The sequence below is a fragment of the Hyaena hyaena genome, unplaced genomic scaffold (assembly GCF_003009895.1).
Source record: "Hyaena hyaena isolate Hyena2069 unplaced genomic scaffold, ASM300989v1 scaffold_466, whole genome shotgun sequence".
NCBI classification, from domain to species: domain Eukaryota; kingdom Metazoa; phylum Chordata; class Mammalia; order Carnivora; family Hyaenidae; genus Hyaena; species Hyaena hyaena.
In genome coordinates, this window is record NW_024081099.1 from 89,097 (window position 1) to 109,119 (window position 20,023).

At 37.7% G+C, this 20,023-nt stretch overlaps 2 protein-coding genes across 2 annotated transcripts in view; one reads left to right on the forward strand and one right to left on the reverse strand.

Moving 5' to 3' along the window:
- LOC120246339 (bifunctional heparan sulfate N-deacetylase/N-sulfotransferase 3-like) overlaps window positions 1-20,023 on the forward strand; it is a 132,483-nt gene that overhangs the window by 77,688 nt on the left and 34,772 nt on the right.
- LOC120246335 (ATP synthase subunit O, mitochondrial) lies at window positions 1,150-1,881 on the reverse strand. The gene has a single exon (XM_039253804.1). The coding sequence runs from the start codon at window positions 1,842-1,844 to the stop codon at window positions 1,203-1,205; it is 642 nt and encodes a 213-aa protein (XP_039109735.1). The 5' UTR covers window positions 1,845-1,881; the 3' UTR covers window positions 1,150-1,202.

Sequence of the window (20,023 nt, forward strand, 5' to 3'; positions counted from 1 at the left end):
CTGGCTGGGAATCAAACTGATGCTGACTTCGTAGGATGAGTCTGGAAGTTTTCCTTCCATTTATATTTTTTGGAACAGCTTGAGAAGAATGGTTATTAACTCTGATTTAAATGTCTAGTAGAATTCCCCAGGGAAGCAATATGGTCCAGAGCTCTTATTTGTTCGGAGATTTTTGATAACTGATTCAATTTCTTCACTAGTTATGAGTCTGTTCACATTTTCTATTTCTTTCCATTTGAGTTTTGGTAGTGTGTGTGTGTGCGTTTAGGAATTTGTCCATATCTTCTAGGTTGTTCAGTTTGTTGGCATATGATTTTTCATAGTATTTCCTGATAATTGATTGTATCTGAGGAATTGGTTGTAATAAATCCATTCTCATACGTGATTTTATCTATTTGGGTTCTCTCCCTTTTCTTTTTAAGAAGCCTGGCTAGAGGTTTATCAACTTTGTTTATTTTTTTCAGAAAACCAACTCTTGGTTTTATTGATCTGTTCAACCGTTTTTTGTATTTCTTTTCCAGATTCTACATTGTTTATTTCTGCCCTGATCTTTATTATTTCTCTTCTTCTGCTGAGTTTGGGGTGTTCTTGCTGCTCTGCTTCTAGTTCCTTTAGGTGTGTTGTTAGATTTTGTACTTGGGCTTTTTCTTGTTTCTTGAGATCGGCCTGGTTTGTAATGTATTTTCCTCTTAGGACTGCCTTTGCTGAATCCCAAAGAGTTTGGATTATTGTATTTTCATTTTCATGTGTTTCCATATATTTTTAAATTTCCTTTCTAATGGCCTGGTTGACCCATTCATTCTTTAGTAGGGTATTCTTTAACCTCCATGCTTTTGGGGGTTTTCCAGACTTTTTCCTGTGGTTGATTTCACAACCACAAGGTTGTGCAAGGAATGATCTCAATTCTTTTGTATTTGTTGAGAGCTGCTTTGTGACCCAGTATGTGATCTATCTTAGAGAATGTGCCATGTGCACTCGAGAAGAAAGAGAATTCCATACTTTGGGATCCAGAGTTCTAAATATATCTGTCAAGTCCATCTGGTACAATGTATCATTCAGGTCCATTGTTTCTTTATTGATTTTGTTTCCAGTTGATCTATCCATTGCTGTAAGTGGAGTATTTTTTTTTTTTTTTCCTGTTCAGGAAGCATTTTATTGTTGCTCCAAGTTTAGGAATTTTCACGGACAGAAAATCAATACTTTCAGGAAATCTCCCGCATGGCCCTGCTCAGCTTCTGAACCTTGGTCTTTGTAGACATATCAGCGTATTTCTCTCCAATACGGACAATCATTCCACCCATGATGGACGGATCAGTCTTAATCTCCAGTTTCAAAACTTGGCCTTTACTTAGGAAGCTCTTCAGGACCGTTTTTAATTCAGCAAGAGTGGGTTCATCTAAAGGGGACGCAGTGGTCACCGTGCAAGGAACCTCTCCACGGTGGACGCTCATCATGGTTGAAAAGGCAGAAACGACTCCAGGGGTGTTGTTCAAGCGACCATTTTCAGCAAGCAAGTTGATGAGGTTGCACGTGAGGGGAGAGAACCTCTCCTTTGCTGTAATGTCATTTAGGCTTTTCACTTTCACGGAACGCTTTACATAGGGATTCATAATGGAAGCGGCCATTTTGGGTTCCCTCAGGATTTGTGCTACTCTCAACAATTCCTTTTCTACTTGTTCCAGTTTATTCTGTTTAGATGCAGCCAAATAAAGGGCAGTGGCATAGCGACCTTCGATACCATATATCTGAACAGGTGGCCTCACGAGCTTGGCAAATGGCCTGACCACAGACGTACTAAAGCTTCGCACCTGCCGGGTGAGCCCGGACACTGCAGGGACCGCCATCTTCTCCGGGTGGCTGTAGGTCAAACCCGAGGCAGGGAGGGAGCTGTAAGTGGAGTATTAAAGTCCCCTGCAATTAGCACATTTTTATCAATAAGATTGCTTATGTTTGTGAGTGTTTTATGTATTTGGGTGCTTCCATATTCGGTGTGTAGACATTTATAATTGTTAGATCCTCCTGATGGATAGACCCTGTAATTATTATATAATGCCCTTCTTCATCTCTTGCTACTGCCTTTACTTTAAAGTCCAGTTTGTCCAATGTAAGTATGGCTACTCCAGCCATACTTCTTTTGGCTTCCAGCAGCATGATAAACATTTCTCCATCCCCTCACTTTCAATCTGAAGGTGTCCTTGAGTCTAAAATGAGTTTATTGTAGACAGCAAATAGATGGGTCTTTTTTTTTTTTTTTTTTTAACCCATTCTGATACTCTGTCTTTTGTTTGGAGCATTTAGTCCATTTACATCAATGTTATTATTGAAAAATATGGGTTTAGAGTCACTGTGTTCTCTGTAGGATTCATGCTTGTAGTGGTGTCTCTGGTATTTGGTGTTCCTTGCAACGTTTCCCTCATAGAGTCCCCCTTAGAATCTCTTGTAAGGCTGGTGTACTGTTGATGAATTCCTTCCATTTTTGTTTGTTTGGGAAAACCTTTATCTCTCCTTCTGTTCTGAATGACAGGCTTGCTGGATAAAGGACTCTTGGCTGCATATTTTTCCTGTTCATCACAATGAAGATTTCCTGCCTTTCCTTTCTGGCCTGCCAAGTTTCAGTAGATAGGTCTTCTATTACCCTTATGTGTCTACCTTTGTATGTTAAGACCTGTTTATTCCTAGCTACTTTCAGAATTCTCTCTTTATCCTTATATTTTGCCAGTTACAGTATGATATGTCGTGCAGAAGTTCAATTCAAGTTACATCTGGGGGGAGTTCTCTATGCCTCTTAGATTTCAATGTCTATGTCCTTCCCCAGGTTGGGGAAGTTCTCAGCTATGATTTGTTCAAGTACCCCTTCAGCCCCTTTGTCTCTTCTTCTTCTTCTTCTTCTTCTTATGGAATTCCTATGATATGGATATTGTTCTGTTTGATTGCATCACTCAGTTCTTGAATTCTCCTTTCCTGCTCCCGGATTAATTTATCTCTCTTTTTCTCAGCTTCCTCTTTTTCTATAATTTTATCTTCTAATTCACCTATTCTCCTCTCTGCCTCTTCAATCCACGCAGTGGCTGCCTCCATTTTATTTTGCTCCTTATTTATAGCATTTTTAAATTCATCATACCTATTTCTAAGATTCATGATCTTTGCAGCAGTGGAGTCTCTGCTGTCTTCTATGCCTTTTTCAAGCCCAGCAATTAATATTATGACTGTTGTTGTAAATTCATGTTCAGTTATGTTGCTTATATCTGTTTTGATCAATTCTTTAGCAGTCACTGTTCCTGGTATTTCTTTTGAGGAGAACTTACATTCTTCTGTTTCATCATTTTTGTTAGCTTTCTGTCTCTTGTAAGTTTTAAAATCTTGTTATGTGCTCTGCACCTGTGAGTACTGCTATAGTAAAGGAGGCTCATCCACTGTCCAGGGTCTGGTCATTCAGAAAGTGTTTTTTGAAAGGTGTCCCTTGGTCTCTCTGGTTGTGACTTTGGTTATTTTATTTCCCTACTTGTAATGATATTTTGGACTCTCCACCATGTGTGCTTTGGTTTGTTCCTTGAAGTAGGAACAAACTATGAGACTGTATTCCTAGCAGACTCCATCTCCTTTCCTTCCAGACTGTTGGAGTTCAGAGTCCTTTGGCTTCAGCTCTTCTTTGTTTGAGAGATGCAGGTCTGCCATGTTTTTTCAGTATTTTCTAAACAAAGGAGGGTTGTTTTAGAATTTCTCTCATGTTAGCAGTTGGGATATAACAGCGTTGGGACAAATAAGTGAGGAGATCACTTAGGAATCTATTAGAGTGGTTCAGGAAAAAAAGTACTGAGGCCTAACCCTTGCACATTGCTAGTAGGAACATAAATTGCTACAATTTCTGTGAAAGGCAATTTGGCAATATTTATCAATATTACAAAGGCACATATGTCAATATACATATATATCAATTACAAAGGCACATATACAATCAATATACAAAGAAGAGGAGGAATATGTATATAATATATATTATATATACATATAATATATATATGTACTTGCTTTTGTATATATAGAATATTTCTGGAAGAACACATACATACTGGTACTGGTGACTTCTTGGTAAAAGAACTGAGCAGCTGAAGGACAGAAGTGAGAATATGTTTCACTGTGAACCTTTTTGCACCTTTAGAATCTTATATGATGCAATATTACAAATCCAAAGTAAGTTTTTTTATTAAGTTTTTTATTTTAATTCCAGTATAGTTAACATAGTATTATATTATTTTCAGGTGTACAATATAATAACTTAACAATTCTGTACAGTACTCATCATGATAAGTGTACTCTTTAATCTCCATCATCTAGTTCACAAATTCCCCCAACATCTCCCCTCTGGTAACCATCAGTATGTTCTCTATAGTTAAGGGTCTATATCTTGGTTTGTCTCTCTCTCTCTCTCTTTTTTTTTTTTTTTTGCTTTGCTCATTTGCTTTGTTTCTTAACTTCCACTATGAGTGAAACTATATGGTATTTCTCTTTCTTTGATTGACTGATTTCACTTACCATTATCCTCTCTAGCTCCACCCATGTTATTGCAAATGGCAATATTTCATTCTTTTTTATGGCTCACTAATATTCCATTGTATATATATATACCACTTCTACTTTATCCATTCATCTATCAGTAGATATTTGGGCTGCTTCCATAAATTGGGCTATTGTAAATAATGCTGCAATAAACATACATGAAGGGGTGCATGTATCCCATCAAATTAGTGTTTTATATTTTGGAGGTAAATATCCAGTAATGTAATTACTGGGTCAGAGGGTAGTTCCATTTTTAACTTTTTGAGGAGCCTCCACAGTGTTTTCCACAGTGGCTGTACCAGGTTGCACTCCCACCAAGAGTGCAGGAGGGTTGCTATTTCACTACATCCTTGCCAACACTTGTTAATTATGTTTGTGATTTTATCCATTCTGACAGGGTGAAATAGTGTCTCATTGTAGTTTTGATTTAGGTTTCCCTGATGATGAGTGATGTTGAGCATCTTTTCATGTGTCTGCTGGCCATCTGGATATTCAACATATTCTGGATACTAACCCTTTATCAGAGATATCTTATCCCACTCAGTAGGCTGTTTTTAAGTTTTGTTGATTTTTTCCTTTTCTGTGCAGAAGCTTTTAATTTTGATGAAGTCCCAATAGTTTATTTTTTCTTTTTTTTCCTTTGCCTTTGGAAACATATCTAAAAAAAAAAAAGTTACTAAGTCCCATGTCAGACCAAAATAAGTTTTTTTAAAAAAGATTTATATTTATTTCTAGGAGAGAGACAGCATGAGCAGGGGAGGGTCAGAGAGAGAGGGAGACACAGACTCCAAAATAGGCTCCAGGCTCTGATCTGGCAGCCAGCACAGAGCCCGACGCAGGGCTCGAACCCATGAACCGCAAGATCATGACCTAAGCGAAAGTTGGACGCCCAACCGACTAAGCCACCCACGCACCCCAGACCAAAATAAGTTTTAAAAGCAATGAGGCCTAAGGTCAGTGGTAGCTATATGGTTGGAGAGATAACTTATCAAAAGTTTGTAGTGAGAGATAAACTTTTATAAAGGAAAAATATGGACCTACGAAAACAAATTTTTGGAAAGCCTAGTACTGAATAGTATTGCACCATGTTACCCTGAAGAGACTAAAATTAGACTATAAGCTCACCACTTGGAAGATTCTGGAATAACATAGCATGAAGAAGAGAATCATTGGTTTGTGCATATTAAGAAGAAAGAGAATTTAAGAAATCATGTGTTATGGTCTGAGCCTTTGGGGAATATAATTATTATCCCAACTTTACAGATGAGACACCTAAACACCTGGCGGTTTATTGCCTCACCCAAAATAACACAAATGAGTGTCATAGAAGAGTTCTAAGTAAAAATTAAATAGAAGAAGTATTTAGAAAAGTATAGAAAATTCCCTTCATGGCTGGAAGGGAGGGACAGGAGAATCCTGTGCTCCTCCCAACTCCCCATTTATCCATGTACCCTCTCTAATAGGGTGAATTTTCTTACTCAGCAGGCACTACTCCCTTGACATTAGTATTAAAAGAGATCCTTTATAAAAACCCTTGGATTTCTTTCAAAAATTCGAATGTGTCCAAGGCTTGCCTTATTGTAATAATAATAATATTCAAGCAAACATTTTTGGAATTTTCCCTTAAGTCACTATGAAAATGTTGACCTTTAGTAGAAGACTGGTTCTACACCTCAGACTTCAAAACTTCATGAAGTCACCTTGTACCTATTAAGTTCAGTTCTGGGGAGTTGCTATTATATACAAGTATTGCCAGTTTTAGTAGGGAAACATTTAATAACTCTAGTTCTTTTCTATTTTTTTTTGTTTTGTTTTTATTTTGGTTTTTATTTTTTATTATAGTTTATTGTCAAGTTGGTTTCCATATAACACCCAGTGCTCATCCCAACAAGCACCCTCCTCCATGCCCATCACCCATTTTCTCCTCCCCCCCCCACTCCCCATCAACCCCACTTTGTTCTCAGTATTTTAGAGTCTCTTATGTAGGGGAAGGGGAAAATATAGTTTAGGAGAGGGAGGGAGGCAAACCATAAACTCCAGTTCTTTTTAAACAAGCTAGTGTATATCTAGTTCTTAAGAAAATTAACTTTTAAAAAAAATGTAATTCCTCATTACATAACAGTATTACTCAGAGATTGGTTTATCTACAAATGAGTTCTTTTAAAGGACTTCTGGGTTAAAGCAAGAATAACAAATCATAGACCAAATGTGGGGCTCCTGAGTGGTGCCTGGGTGGCTCAGTCAGATAAGCATCCAACTTCAGCTCAGGTCATGATCTCACAGTTCGTGAGTTTGAGCCCCACATTGGGCTCTGTGCTGAGCCCAAAAATAAACATTTAAAATTTTTTAAAAAATAAAATAAAATAAAATTAGCTTTTTGAAATAGATATCTGGTTTAGTTGCAATCTTCAGTGGACTCTTCACCTTTTATCTCTACCATTAGAAACCTTTATCAGCGTCCTGTTCTCACCAAACTGAAATAGCTCCTCCAGCTGCCAGCCGCTTTGGCAACAGGTAGCCTCTAGCTGTGCTGACTCATAAAGGTTTGGAATCTTTTGTATTTCTTTTTTTTTCTCATCTCTTTGGAAATGCACTTCTCAGTATCTTACTTTTAATTATCATACAGTACCTAATCTGACTCTTGTATCTGGGTCGACCTTCTCCTTATCCCTTCAAAGTCCTGAAAGAACTATTTCGCTAATATTGTCTTGTGCCAAACTTTATTTCTTAAAATGTCATTTTTCAACCAAAACAGTAAGATATGGCTTGTATAGGCTCAGTCAACTTCTACCATTTTCCCTCTCCTTGCAGGTATAGATGCCTGAGTCACTTTGTTAATGTCTTGTGATTGTTTATTCTTTGCAGTGTTTGTTCTTTGGTCTTTACTCTCTACAAAAATCTTCCATACAAAGTTGATACCCCCAAAATCTTTCAATATTTTACAAATCATTTTATTAAAGGGGCCATCTTATATAAAAAGAAATTTCTAGGGGCACCTGTGTGGCTAAGTCGGTTAAGTGTCCGACTTTGGCTCAGGTCATGATCTCATAGTTTGTGAGTTCAAGCACAGCGTTGGGCTGTGTGCTGATAGCTCAGAGCCTGGAACCTCCTTCAGATTCTGTGTCTCCATCTCTCTCTGCCCCTCCCCAACTTGTGCTCTGTCTCGCAAAAATAAATAAATATAAAAAAAAGAAATTTTTAAGTGGTCTTGAATATTTAGTAACTTGACAACTATTAGACACTAGATTTTAAAACCTAGATTTTCTTTTACCAACCAATGTAAATTCAGCTTTGTCAGCAAACACAATTCACTGAAACCACTCGATGTTGAAGCTGACTTTGTGATTACCTAAATTTAATTCATTCACATTTGAGCCCAAACCAGATTTTCATATGGGTTTGTTACTTGAAAGAGGTTGTTTGTTTGTTTGTTTGTTTTCAGTTAAATTAAACACCTTTAGGGAGCCTTAATTTCATTTTCTCTATATATCTTCATTATGCTAAGAAGACAGTGCTTTAAAACAAAGAAACAATGTTTTCTACCAGAAAAAGAATATATGTTTTCTTTGCAAAGTTGAATATTACCTCTGTGCAACAGTGTTGCTTAAATAAGGTTTTATCTTAATTAGTCAGTTTTAAATCTATCATAAGCCATAACCATATTCATTATCCTGTCACTTTCCGAGTCTCATAGAACAAGAACAGCTGTTGTCTGGGCTCTAAATAACTGTAACAGGGCTGTTCAGAATAATGTAGTGACAATATCAGAACAGTACGTCTAAGGTACACAATGCAAAATTAATCAAAAATTGGTGGTCTGAGAGTTGCAGGTGCTCTTGTGACATGTAAACATTTGTTCAGCAGCTAAAGTAATGACACTGAATTAAACCAATAGAATTACTTCTCCTGGCACCTAGCAGAAATGTTACTTGATCATCAATCATTAGCTTGTAATAAAAGGGCTGAACTTGCAGTTCTGAATGTGTAGCCAGAAAAATTAAGTGAGAGGCATAAATGTGATAAAGAAAGACAAATGGTCCACACTAAATTGCTTTAAATTACATTGACCTCATCAGCATACCTTTGAAACCTGTCCCTAATTGAGAGCAATTGATTTACCCTTCCAGATTCCCTTTGAAGCCTATCAGATTCCAAATTCAAAATGTTAAGAGGCCTTTGCCAAATTGTTTTGCAATTGAGCTTTCCTTTGGGTTTTTAAGCGATGACTAAGCTACAAGCCAGGGAGAAAAACAGTACTCAATGAATTTCAGCCTTAGAAATGAAAGTGACATCTTTTTTCTCCCACTGGACAAGGTGATAAAACTAATGAAAGTAATTTTTAACCTAAAACAGTTGTAATAGCACAAAAATATGAAAGGTGTTAGGCACTAAAGTGAGCTGTGAGCAGGACCACAGTACAAAAATGTCAAATGTTTCATGCACATCCAGGATTAAATGGTCAAGTTCCTTGAAATTAAGGAGAATTTGTGGGGAGGATTTTTGGAAAGACTTATGCTGTGCAGTAAGCACAATCCCCACCACCCTCTATCTGCGAGAGCAGAGAGGTGAATGACAGACAGCCCTGCTGCTCATCTCACTCTGGCATGAGGGTCCCTGGAACCACCAGAGAGCTTGGTATGTGTTCCCCGCCAAGAGGGACATATTAGGCTGCTGTCTGCCTCCAGACTGGTAGAACTGAAGCATGAAACAGAGTTTGGCTAAAATGGTCTGTCAGAAGACAAGGGGCCACATCTGGGAACTATGTGCCCCCTATTCCCAAATCAGGCTAAGGGCTCCTAAATCCTAAGCCAAGATGTGGAGTTCTTAGTGGGACTGTTACCCTGGAATCCATTTAAAGGGGTCCTGCTCGGGACTCCTAGGTGGCTCAGTAGGTTAAGGCATCTAACTCTTCGGTTTGGCTCAGGTCATAATCCTAGGGTGATGGGATCATGCCCTGCCCTGCGTTGTGCTCTGTGCTGAACATGAAGCCTGCTTAAGATTCTCTCTCCCCGTCTCTATCTCTGCCCCTTACCCCTGTGTGTGTTCTCTCTCTCTAAAAATAGTAGTACTAGTAGTAGTAGTAGTAGTAGTAGTAGTAGTATTCGTAATAATAATAATAATAATAATAACAACAACAATGATAAGAGGTCCTGCAAAAAAGGACTCCTGAGGAAGGACTGGGGATGCACTAGCCTAGTAAAGGAAATTACACTGATGAGACATATGCCATCATATGATACTGTAAGTCAAGTAATAATTCCATGTATTGTCCTGCTTCCTTTGTCTTCATGTTCCAAACACTAGGGGATCAGAAACCTCAGTAAGCAAGATGAAGAATGAAATCACCCATTGGAGAAGAATCAGTCAGCCTCTTGTCCCAGCCTCTCTTACAGAAAAGAATATCCTCTGGGTGGATGGTGAATTGAACCTGGGGCAATTTTGTTTTCTTCCTCTTAATTTTTAAATCTTTTTTTAATTCTCCAATTTTTTACATTAAACATGTGATCTTTAACAGGATAAAGACTATTCATAATGAGGTGGTCTTCAATTTGATTCAACAAACACTTGTTGGCAATCGATTATGCAATTAAATTCAGTTCAACAGACATTTCTTTAATGAACCATGCATTTAACTGTAAATACAAAGAAGATTATAGCATGGTCCCTGCTGTTGGTGAGCTAACAGTTTAGCAAGAGTAACATAAATAAGCCAAAACAACTTATCTCGGTAGTTATTATAAGACAACATAAGATACATTAGAATTTACAAAAGAGGGAGAGGTCACCTAAAACTGGGAATGCCATGAATTAGAAAGAGACAAAAGGGTTTTACAGGAAGGTAGAAGAAACATCTACAACTTTACAGAGGCATTTGTTGGAATGGAAAGTAAAAGAAGGCAAGCAGAACAATAGGAAGATAGAGAAGGTGGTAGGAGTTAAATCATATTGGACTCCTGAAGCATTAAGGGCACAGACTCTAGAGCCGCACTATACAGTATGGTAGCCACTAGCTACATGTGACTATTATACACTTGAAATGTGGCTATTCCAAAATGAGACATACTGCAAGCATAAAAATAACGTAGCAGGTTTTGAAGACTTAGTACTAAAAAATGCCAAAATCTCATTAATAATTTTTAAGTTAATTACATGCTGAAATCTAGGTGGTTGGGTGCCAGAGATCTAGCAATGATGAAATAAATGAGGTCTCTGCTCTCCTAGAACTTAGTTACACTTTACTGTGAACATATAATGAATTCAAGTTAGCCATGTTTAAAGTGAGATGGCTATAGAATATTTGGGTATAAATGTTAACTAGAAACTTAGATGTTTGTGTATAAAATTTAGGACAAATATATGAATGGTAGTTAGAGAGTTGGGGATCATTATGGTGCTTCCACCAAGGGACATCAAAGAACAAAACCCTAAGAAACACCAGCGATTCAAGGGGAACATGGAGAAAGAGGTATCAGGGAAGGAAATAAGTGAAGGAGAAATAGGAGAAAACAGTTTCTGAAAAGCCAAGAAAGGAGAAAAACAAGTGTCATCAAATGGAGCACTGCCAAATGCAGCAGATTGATATAGACTACTGAGTAGCCATAGGATGACATAACTTGGAAGCCATTGCTCATCTTTGACAAGTCATTTTCAGTGGAGTGGTGCAGACAAAAACCAGATTGGAAGAGGAAACTGATGAGTAAAGACAGTATCTATCACTACTGCACTGTAGAACTCAGCTAGGATGGAGAGTGGTTAGAAAAGATAAGCACTCAAGAGAGAGCTTGAAGATGAAAGGGAATTAAAGCATGTTTTCAGGTATCAGGGTGGGACCAGTAGAGAGAATTAAAAATAGAGGAAAACCTGGCTCAGTCGGTTAAGCATCCAACTCTTTTTTAAATGTTTATTTATTTTTGAGAGGGAGAGAGAGAACACAAGTGAGGGAGGGGCAGAGAGTGAGAGAAACACAGAATCTGAGACAGGCTTTGTACTGACAGCTCAAAGCCTGACACAGGGCTCAAACCCACATACTCTGAGATCATGACCTGAGCTAAAGTTGGATGTTTAACCAACTGAGCCACCCAATCACCCCTAAGCATCTGACTCTTGACCTTGGCTCAGATCATGATCTCACAGTTAATGAGTTTGAGCCCCACATTGGGCTTTACACTGACAGCATGGAACCTGCTTGGGATTCTGTCTCTCCCTTTCTCTCTGCCTCTGTCTCTCTCCTTCTCCCTCCTTCCTTCCCTCCCTTCAAAAATAAATAAATAAGCATTTATATGAATGAAATCTCTTGGGAATGGAAACTAGATGGGGTGAAAAGTACTGGGAGATACAGTAGTCTTAAATTCAAAATAAAACACCTCTTCCTTAACATGATGGCAACATAGGTCATTCCTGACTTGCTTCCCTTTACAAAAACAACTAACATCTATTCAAAAGCAAGATACTACTGAGAGGACCCTAAAACGTGGTAGTGAGACTGAAGCACAGCTTTGACCTTAGGGACCAAGACAAACTGCATTAGAAGGTTAAAAGAAATGACTATATGTTGACCACATTGCCCCTCCTCCAGGACAGCACAGCATCACACAGAGATGTCTTTCCTGACCCTTCTGTACCCCTAATGGGAGAAGAGAACCCAGAGAGGACAATCAACCTCCCCAAGCATTGTGGGTCAGTTTATGAGAGCCCCTACTCTTATCATACCATGGGAACTCCAGGATAATCTTCAGGCCCTAGCCACTGGGAATCTGTTTGTGCTGGAGAAGTGGAAAGGAACTTGCAACCACCAGTTCATACCTACAGTGCCCAAGTATTAACACCAACCAGCAGTTTTGCTCATATGCAGAAGCAAGCTGTGGGCACACTCTGACCAGAGAATTTGGTGGGGAGCAGATCTGACTGGTTCAGATCTTCAAACAAGGAGTTCTGCCAGCCCTAGAGCCTGGTTTACCCACCCCCAGGCAAAATGATTCACAACCTCACTCACTGTAAAGGGTGCCTTCCAACCCAATCTTACCAGATGGCTGGTGACAATTCCTGAAAGTTGTGTGGCCAGCGACACTTGAGCCAAGAGGTGGGAGCACTAAGACAATCACCTCCAGAGCAAAGCCAGTGCCATACATAAAGACTTCTCATGCTATGCATAAGCAAGGGGATTAATTCATAGCCATAGGTGAGGATTTCTCCTGGCCCCTCCAACTAGATAGTCTGTTTGGGAAACTGAGAGTAGCGTGGAGTGGCCCATGCAAGGGGCTGAGACAAAGGCCAACACACTGTGGAGAGTATCTTCCAGCCCCATCTGACTACAAGGGCTGAAATAAATATCTGAAAGCCCTGAGGCCCACTGACACTCAAGCCAAGAGAAGCAGAGAAAGAGTCAACAGTTTGCAGGGCAAAACCAGTGGGCCTGTTCAGCCAGAGAACTTGGGATGCAGGTTAGCTTGAGTTATGACAACAAAGAGCTTTACCAGTTTTGGAACTATTTATTCCACTGCTCCCATTCTGGGAATTCAATTTATAGCTCCACTCATTGCTAAATAAAGCCTTCAGCCTGTCTGACCAGAGAACCTAACAAGAGAACTCAGGAAGCTGTATAGCCCATTCAACAACCCTATGTATAGTGGAATTGGAACAGAGAGCACAGCCTATGGCTTACCTGGTCTACAGTGCAAAACTGGTACTTTAACCAGACCAGGAAATTCTATACACACTCAGGCCTTATTGGGGCCCCCAAACAATGAGGTATATAGGCCTTGGGATCTGGCCTGCTGCCCTTCCAGGGCAGAGATGCTAATTCACAACCCTGTCTACTACTGAATGTAGTCCCCTGTCCTGACCAAGTAAACCTAGTAAACATGACCAGAGAATTTAGGCAACTGCAGAGCCCATCTTATAGCCTTACTTGGGTATGTAAATAAGCCACTAAGTGTGGAGCCTGCTTAAGATTCTCTCTCTCTCTAAAGAGAAGAAAAGAAAGAGTCCAGCAGTACTATCCAACCATTCCTAGATAGTGGTACAACCCCCCATCCCCATCCTCAGAGCTTGAACAGTTGCCTCACCCATAAGTAGATTATAACAGCCCCCACCTTCCCAAAGACACTACCAGCAAACATACCCAGAAACCCAAACTGAGCTGGCTAGTCAAGAACTGTCTCTGCCAGAGCAAACTGTAAAGTCTGGAATAGAAGTCCCATTACTAAAATGCACAGAGTGTAGGGAATCAAGGATAATAAAAAATCAGGTAAATATGACACCAAAAGAAAGAAAGAAAGAAAGAAAGAAAGAAAGAAAGAAAGAAAGAAAGAAAGAAAGAAAGAAAGAAAGAAATCAAAGAAAACCTATGGGAATTATAGAACACAATGAAAAGAAACAATATTTGTACTATGGGAATTCCAGAAAGAGAAGAAAAAAAGAGAGGAACAGAAAACATATTTAAAGCAATAATGGCTGAAAACTTCCCAAACCTGGGAAGAGGAATGAGTATCCAAATCCATGAAGCCCAAGGATCCCAAATAGGTTGAACTTGAACAGGAATATACCAAAACACATTATAATTAAATTGTCAAAAGTCAGAGACAAAGAAAGAATTTTAAGAGCAACAAATTCAAGTTGAATTTATCCCTGTGAAGCAAGGATGGTTTAACATATACAAATCAATTAATGATACATCACAGTAATAGAATAAAAGAAATATATGATTATCTCAATAGATACAGTAAAGGCACTTGACAAAATTCAACATCCATTCGTGTTAAAAACTCTAAACAAATGAGGCACAGAAGGAACATATCTCAACATAATAATATCTCAACATAATACATAATAAAAGGCATGTATAAGAGGACCACAGCTAACATCATACTCAGTGGTAAAATGAGATTTTTCCTGTAAGATCAGTAACAAGAAATGGGTGCCCATTCTTACCACTCCAATCCAACATAGTACTCGAAGTCCCTGATAGAGCAATAGGCTAGGAAAAGAAATGAAAAGTATCAGAATTGGAAAGAAAGAGGTAAAATTGTCTCTCTTTACAGGTGACATGATTTTATATAGAGAAAACCCTAAAGACTCACTGAACAAACTGTTAGATATAATCAATGAATTCAGTAAAGTTGTAAGATATGACATTAATATACAAAAATCATTAGCATTTCTGACACTAACAGCAAAATTTCTGAAAAAGAAATGAAATCAATCATATTTACAATAGCATCAAAAAAAATAAAATACTTAAGAGTAAATTTAACTAATGAAGTGAAAGTTCTCTATGCTGAAAACTCCAAAACATTCATGAAAGAAATAAAAAATGACACAAGTAAAAAGGTATCCTACATGGATTAGAAGAACTAACGCTGTTAAGGTATCAATACTACTGAAAGCCATCTATGGATTCAGTGCAATTCCTATCAAAATTTCAATGACATTTTTAAATTTGTAAAATGTATTGGGAATTCCTAAAATTTATTGGGAATCACAAAACCCCTAAATAGCCAAAGAATTCCTGAAGAAGAAGAAGAAAGCAGGAGGTATCTCTTCCTGATTTCAAGTTATAATATAAAAGCTATGGTCATCAAAATAATATGGTACTGGCATTAAAAACAGGCAACTAGAGCAATAGAACAGAACAGACAGCGCTTTTAATATTTGAAAAGGGATCCAAGAATACTCAATGGAGGAAAGATGGTCTCTTCAAAAAATGATGCTGGGATAATTAAATATTCACATGTAAAAGAATGAAACAGGACCTATTTCCTTTTTACCATTCATAACAATTAACCCAAAATGGTTTAAGACTTAAATGTAAGACCTGAAACCATGAAACTTGTGGAAGAAAACACAGGAACAAAGTTCATTGACATGGGTCATGGTAATTAGTTTTTTGGATATGACACCTAAATCATAAGCAACAAAATCAAAAATAAACTGATGGGACTACATCAAGTAAAAAGTTTCTGCACAGCAAAGGAAGCCAAATAAAGAGAAAGACAACCTATGAAATGGGAAAAAAATATTTGCAAACTATATATCTAATAAGGAGTGAATATTCAAAGCATATTAAGAATTCATACAACTAAATAGAAAACAAAAGCAAATTAAGTTAATTAAAGATGGGCAAAGGACCTGAATAGACTTTTTCCAAGGAAGATATATGAAAGGCTAATGGGTAAATGAGAAGGTCCTAACATCACTAGTTATTAGGGAAATGCAAATCAAAGCCACAATGAGATAGCACCTCATGCTGGTTAGCATGGCTATTATCAAAAGAATAAGTGATAGGAAGTGCTGGCATAGATGTTGAGAAAAGGAAACCCTGTGCACTGTTGGTGAGATTGTAAATTTGTACAACTATTATGGAAAACAGTATGAATAATCCTCAAAATATTAAAAATAGAACTGCCATATGATCTAGTAATTCCACTTCTGGGAATATATGAAAAGGTAATGAAACATTAACTTGAAAATGTATCTGTACCCCCATGTGCATAGCAGCATTATTTACATTGTGAAGGCATGGAAACAACATAAATGTACATTGATGGACAAATGGATAAATAAGTTGTAATATATACAAACACTGGAATTTTATTCAGCCATAAAAAAGGGGGAATCCTACTATTTGTGACAATGTAGATAGATGTTGAAGGGATTATGCTAGGTGAAACAAGTCAGACAAAGACAAATACTGTATAATCTCACTTATATGTAGAATCTATAAACAAAAACAAACTTGTAGGAAAAAAAGATCAGACTTATAGTTAGCAGAGTACTAGACAGGGACTGAGGGGAAAGAGAACTGGAGAAAGGTGTTCAAAAGTACAAACTTCCAGTTATAAAAGAAGGAAGTATTAAGCATGTAATATACAACATGATGACTAGAGGTAATACTGCTGTGTGATATATAAAAAATTTTTTGAGAGTACATACTCAGTTTTTCATCACAAGAAAAAAAATTTCCATTTAAATATTTTCCTTTTTATCTTCTTTATATTGTAAGAGAAGATGGATGTTAGTTGAATTTTTTGTGATAATCATTTCACAAAATATGTAAATCTATACTCCTCAAACTTACAAAATAATATATACCAATTATCTTTCAATAAAACTGGGGGGAAAAGATAGATAGATAGATAGATAGATAGATAGATAGATAGATAGATAGATGAAGAACACTAGAAAGTTAAAAGAATTCCTGTCTGATGACCATCACTCCCTGTTAATCATGAGATCATTAACTTGGGAGGTTAACGAGAGTGGGAATTAAGCAGAAGACATCAAGAGAAGGATGAAAGATTGAAGTAGCTGCTGAAGGGAACTGAAGATAATGAATTAAAAGAATATCCAGTAGTATGAAAGATTCACTGATGGAGTGCCTGGGTGGCTCAGTTGATTAAGCATTGGACTCTTGGTTTAAGCTCAGGTCATGATCTCACAGTTTTGTGAGTCCAAGCCCTATGTTAGGCTCTGTCCTGTCTCCCTCTCTCTCTCTCTGCCCCTCCATGCTTGCTTGCTCTCTCTCTCTCTTTCTGTCTCTCTCTCAAAAATAAATAAACATTTAAAATATATATTTTTTTTATTTCTAGGAGAGAGATAGAGAGACAGCGTGAGCAGGGGAGGGTCAGAGAGAGAGGGAGTCACAGACTGGCAGTCAGCACAGAGCCCGACGAGGGGCTCGAACCCACGAACCGCGAGATCATGACCTAACCGAAAGTTGGACGCTTAACCGACTAAGCCACCCAGGCGCCCCTTAAAATATTTAAAAAAAAAAAAAAATTCATTGAGATTGAGGACCATGTGTTTATATGATATAAAAAACTCCCATTATATGGTTTTTCTTTAGAGTGCTGAACACTCCATATGTGGAATGAAGAAACTGATAGAATTGAATGAAAAACTGATATAAAGTCTCAGATTTGTAGAACACTGAAGGCAAAAAGATGCTCTGGGAATCTGAAGGTGATAGTGGGAGAGAAGTTCTTAACCACAGAATTTTGCCTGCTGGAGTAAGTGATCACATGGATGTTGTCAGATGGAGAAAAAGTGAGAGAATTAAGATACTAGAGGTATAGGTAAGGTTGATTTACTGCAGGAAGGAAGCTATAAGTGAGAAATGATATTCCTCCAAAATAATAATAATATATCAACAATAACAACAATAAATAGCTATAATTTATTAAGCAATCACTATGTGCCAAGCAGCACTTCAAATGTTTTGTTTTATTACACTTAATTATCACAACACTGTGAGGCAGTTACTATTTTATACCTTTTTTCCCCCTTTTAGATAAGTAAGTTAAAGTAGTAAGAGTTTAAATGACTTGCTAAAACCAAAGAGCCAGTAGTAACAGAACCCACTTTCTTAACCACTCACTGTGCAGGCCAGAGTCAAAGACCTAAGAGTTTATTTACAAAGGAAGTTTCACAGGAAACAGAAGCAAAGGGGGGTAAAATAAGTGAAGACTTGAGCCAGAGTTCAGGGAGAGGAGCAGAGAGCAGATAGGGATAAAGTTAGAAGAGAGAGGCATAAACTGAATGGTGCTAAGGAATTACTGGAATGAATGGCACTGAAAAAATAACTAACCCTACATTTCCCAATTTTACAACTAAGATGATTGGTGCCAACTCAAGGCTCATACACAGGCAGTTCAGAGAATAAGGTTGAAAGGGCCCCATGTCAGCTCCAAAGAATGTAACAATCTAGATACAAATAAAACAAGTTTTTGTTTTGCTTTTGTTTGTTTTTGTTTTTAGGAATAATACAAGCCAGAGTAAGAAGAGGTCAGAAAGACTACATGGCAGTGCTCTGGAGCTCAAATTTTTATAAGCTTGAATTTTCCTACAGAGATCTGAAAAGGTAGATGTAACAGGCTAGATATACAGAACTGAGCTAAGTAGGAAAGTGAGGTTGTATATTCTAGAAAGAAGAAAGTGTATAAACCAAGCCATGGAGGGTGGAGTGTCCAGGGAAACACAGGAAAGCAGCAAGCAAGACAAGCTGACTGGTGCTCTGGGAACAGAATGAGGACACAAGATAAGATTGAAAAGGTAACCTGGAACCATGTTGTCACTAAGGATGATATCTTGAATTTTATTTAATGCAGAAGGCAATGAGGAACTATGAGGATTCAAATTGGGAAATTTTAGAATAGGAGTTTTAGGCCCAGAGCATGAATAGAATAGCTTTCTAATCAGGTTGTTTTTTGTTTGTTTGTTTTACTTATTTTCCAGAAAGAGATGTGCTTACATAATGGAGTGTAATCTTGGTGGGACTCATATAGTTTTCATGATAATGAAAATGGAACTACCAGAGTTTGATCACTCCTTTATAAAAATAAACTGTTTTCCTTATTTTCCCCTGAACAAATTAATTACAGTACACTTGTCGTCTGCCACAGAACCTTTTAAATGTTGTGAAATAAAAATGAACATGAAAGACAGTCTTTAAGTAGAGAAGTTATAAGGTAATATGTATCTGAGAGGTACATATGGAAATGGAGAAGAATTTTGCTTCGGTTAAAAAGCAATAATAATAAAATAAACATGGGATTGAAGGGGAATTAGGAATCAATTACACATGTATATATGGACCAGATCTTTTTTTTTTTTTTTTTAAGCAACTTTCTGTGCATCTCCACACATATGTCAACAGTACAGAAACCCTAAAGAGGCCAAGGGCACTTAGCAATTGTTCTTTGTGCTAGGGATAGCTATGAGTCTGGGATGTCAAAATACATTTACGGACTTAACAGAACATGTTTGTGTTTAAAATGTATTCAAAAGGACCACTACAGAAAAGTCAGTGACTTTTGGTGAATGACTTTTTTCTATGGGAATAAACAATGGGACCGGCCAGTTTTCCTCAAATTATATTTCAATGGTACCTGCATCAAGACAATGAGGGAGGATTCTGTGAAATGCAGGTAGCAGGGCACCCTCCAGACCCAGCAAATCAGCATCACTGAGTGTAAGGTTTGATGATCTGAACTTTGATAAACTTTCTGGGTAATCTGTTACATATGTTCAGGCTTTTGAACCTTTGGTCACCTGGAAGAACACCAAAACAAAACAAAACCAGTTGACTGAAGAAGAGAAGTGGGAGACTGACTTTTTTCGCCGTAAATTTTTTTGTGCCTTTTGAATTAATTTTTCACAAACAACACTTAACATGATAAGCATCATATTTATATTTGCACACCCAGAACCAGGCAAAGCATCTGGAAGTAGGATAAGAAAATGTTTGTGGATTAGGTCATAAATGGTGTAGTTTATAATAAATAATATAAGTAACACATTTTACGCCCCTGTTTCCTCTCCTTTCCTGCTGACCTTCTCAAAAGCAACATTACTGCATTGCCAGCTGCTTTTGCACTGAGACCGATGTTTTCCTCCTTATTCTTCTTTGTAGTGATTCATGTATCTCCAATACCTGGCTGGAACTTACTAGATTCACATGGTTGAGGCT